The sequence below is a fragment of the Dermacentor albipictus genome, chromosome 6, assembly GCF_038994185.2.
Source record: "Dermacentor albipictus isolate Rhodes 1998 colony chromosome 6, USDA_Dalb.pri_finalv2, whole genome shotgun sequence".
Taxonomy (NCBI): domain Eukaryota; kingdom Metazoa; phylum Arthropoda; class Arachnida; order Ixodida; family Ixodidae; genus Dermacentor; species Dermacentor albipictus.
Genome location: NC_091826.1, coordinates 49,261,266 through 49,264,307, shown reverse-complemented (window position 1 = coordinate 49,264,307; position 3,042 = coordinate 49,261,266). Strand labels below are relative to the sequence as shown.

Sequence of the window (3,042 nt, the reverse complement as noted above, 5' to 3'; positions counted from 1 at the left end):
GAACAGCAGATTCCCTTTCTCTCGTGCAGCTCCGTGGAAGCGTTTCGAACGCTACAGCGGCCATGTTTGGTGAAATTGCGGCCACCAGCGGAAGCGACCGACCGAAGACGGTTGATGGTACACCGGGCACCCCAGTCTCCCTGAAGTTCATCACGTGGGACACAAACGGTCTCGACCGAAGCAACCTGCGGCCGCGTAGTGAAGCCGTCTGCTCGACAATCCGAGCCGCCGACCCGGACGTGGTCTTCCTCCAGGAAGTGGTGCTTGAAAGTTATGCAGTCATATGGCCGGCCTTTCGAAAAGACTACAGGTGCGTCCGAGGACACTACTGGAGCAACTCTACGGTAACCATGCTGAAGAAAGCCACCACAGAATTCAAGACGTGCCACATGCGACAGCTGAAACAGGGCCGGGTGCTGCGGGAGGTGGCGACGATCGAGGCATCGTTCGCGGGCCTCCCGATCACGCTGATCAACGCGGCGCTAGAATCCGATCACGACAAGCCGAAGCTGCGTAAGAAGCAACTCTCCAGCTGTTTTAAGAAGTGTCTGAGGCATCCCGCTAACAGGACGGTCATCTTCGGCGGAAACCTCGGCCTGCGCGGACATGAGCTCAGTGACGTGGGTGGACGCCCGCGCTCCCTGGTGGACGTCTGGGAACACTGTGGCAGGCGGCGGGAAGTCCGCTACACGTGGGAAATGATGGTGAATGACAACAATTCCTTTGACTTTAGTAAGAAGCCTCAGTACCGCCCCGACAGGGTCTACTTGAAGGCTTCTAAGCCTGCCACCATGACGCCTGCGTCGTTCGATCTGATCGGTATGGAAAGGCTAAGCCCACTAGGTTGCTTTCCCAGTGACCACTGGGGTCTGGTGTGCCGTTTTAACGTTTTCTAGGCTGTGGCGTGGCCCGTAGTAGCGTTTAACACATCCAAGGACAAAATCACACGGTGCACATTTTATTTTTAACCATCATGACTAAATCCAGCAACGAAGTCTGTACTGCACATAAGTCAAGCTATGTGTGTGAAATATTTATTGTACGTTTTGACTTCTTGGCGATGAGTGAATAAGTTCCTGTTCGCAGTCATTGGTTTTGAGACAGCGCAGCAACTTCTTTTCCTGAGCTCAATCACGCAGCAATGCAATGAAATACAATTTATCCTTACGCATCTGAGTTTTGCCCCTTGCGCGCGCAATTCTTTGATTTGACTTTTTTTTTTACATGACGCATTCAGTACAACTATTTCCTTCGTAGTCGGATTGGTTTAGTGTGAACTTCGGCTATTAATATGGCTCCACTGAAGGCTTGCAGATTACATTTTAGTACCTGGAATATTTTAGCCCCAGGTTAAAACTACCATTACACGAGCTTTTTTGCATTCCACATGCATCGGAATACGCGCAGTTGCAGAGGATAATGCAACGTACGAGATCTTGTGTAGAAAATGGAAGCCATGGTGGCTGTGCCACCGCGACTGTTGCACGGAGCGTGTTCGAAGTGGCATTTAGGTGCACCGGGTAATCGAGGACCCAGTCATTGCGGAACAGACCGATTAGCCTCGTTCGAAAGTATTTAAGGAGCCGTTTGTCTGGCCAGCACGCTTGACCCACATATTGGACAATTAAACGCGCAGTACAGCAAGAGCAGTCACCGCGTGGCAGATAACTGAATGTGGGTACGAGGTGTACTTTTATTTGACTTTCAATTCTAGCAACACTTAACTTCAGCTGTGATTTCTTCGCCATGTCTCCAACGCCCACGCTCACTTCCGCCATTCCAGGGTGCCAACTTGCCACATTCGTTAGCGTATACCTGTATTTTGACACGTATTGATATGGTACCGGAATACCTTTGCTTATTTTTTTAGTATCCCTTTGCTTCCGCGGTCGCAAAGCATGCAGATTGCCTACGAAAAAGTATGTTCCTGTATTTACATGCTTATATTTACAGCACTTCTTTGTACACGGTCCTTACCAACTAGCACGTAGTTAAACGTTTCAGTTGCGTCCATTGTTATCCTCTTCTTTGATGAAACTGGCCCCAGCACAATTTCTTAACCCACTGGGGTCCTACAGTCAGGCGGGCGGTCAATGCTGAATAAATACTTATGCCATATGTATTCATGAGTTCATTGATGAAAAGTGCCTGGTGGTTCTGGCCGCAGCTCATGGCTTCAGACAAAACTTCAGGTTAGCAAGTGGAGAATACACTGTGTTCTTCATATGTGGCTCACGATAAGAATATATTTTGTTATATTAAGGTGTGCCCTTGCGTAATTTCGAGGTATACAAGTGGCGCGCTGTGCCCACTCACGTGAGCATACCACTTGGGCGCTTGACGGAAGCATCAGTTTCTCTTCCTCAAAATATAGCTCATTGTAGTGGGGCCCCTATGCGCTTGGTTTGCGCATAGTAAAACAGTTCAAGAAGCATTGCGCGATTGTGCTGATCTGCACTGTTAGTGAAAACAGTGTGTCCCATGAACATTAGTCTATCAGATAAGGCCAAATCAAGCGCTGGTCATCATTTCGTCCGGCTGCCGGAGCCTTTCGATCACGCCGTGTTTCGGTAGAATCAATTTCTGTTGCAACATGGTGATGTTCACCTTCAAGAAAAAAGGAAACATTCACCGATGGTTACGATACTCTCTAATGCGAAATTCCAGTGCAGGTTTATAGTATTTTCATTTCGCGATGTCTTGCATGACGCGGACATTCTGTTTCGTTTCGCACGTGACAAACCGAACGAAGAGTGGCGCGACTGCCCTGTTAATTCAGAGGTCGCGAGAGGCGCGATTCACAGCTGCTGCCGCAGACAGACTTACGCTCATGCAGCGCTTTGTTTCCACCTACGGTGTCGGTCGACGCGACCACCGCATGCCATCGGTGAACAGACGACGGCGCGCTACTCTGGCGCCATCTCGTAGCGGTCGTCGCCGCAGAGCCCGTCTTGCGCGGCACTACGCTCTTCTCACCCTTTCGCCATGCTTTCCTCCTCCGCTTGCCGCCTCATGCTTTCGCTGTTGCCTCCTCCTCTGCTT

The 3,042-nt window shown here is 50.1% G+C and overlaps 1 protein-coding gene across 2 annotated transcripts in view; it reads left to right on the top strand.

The window, feature by feature from the left end:
• LOC135918654 (tyrosyl-DNA phosphodiesterase 2-like) overlaps window positions 1-1,176 on the top strand; it is a 28,581-nt gene extending 27,405 nt beyond the window's left edge. Inside the window, exon 2 of one of the 2 annotated variants that reach the window (XM_070540544.1) lies at window positions 1-1,176. This exon is cut by the window's left edge and continues 20 nt beyond it. In XM_070540544.1, coding sequence (XP_070396645.1) covers window positions 63-896 — 834 coding nt within the window. In that variant the 5' untranslated portion in view covers window positions 1-62 and the 3' untranslated portion in view covers window positions 897-1,176. The other variant, XM_065452284.1, reaches the window with a different exon arrangement.
• Window positions 1,177-3,042: the final 1,866 nt, after the last annotated feature.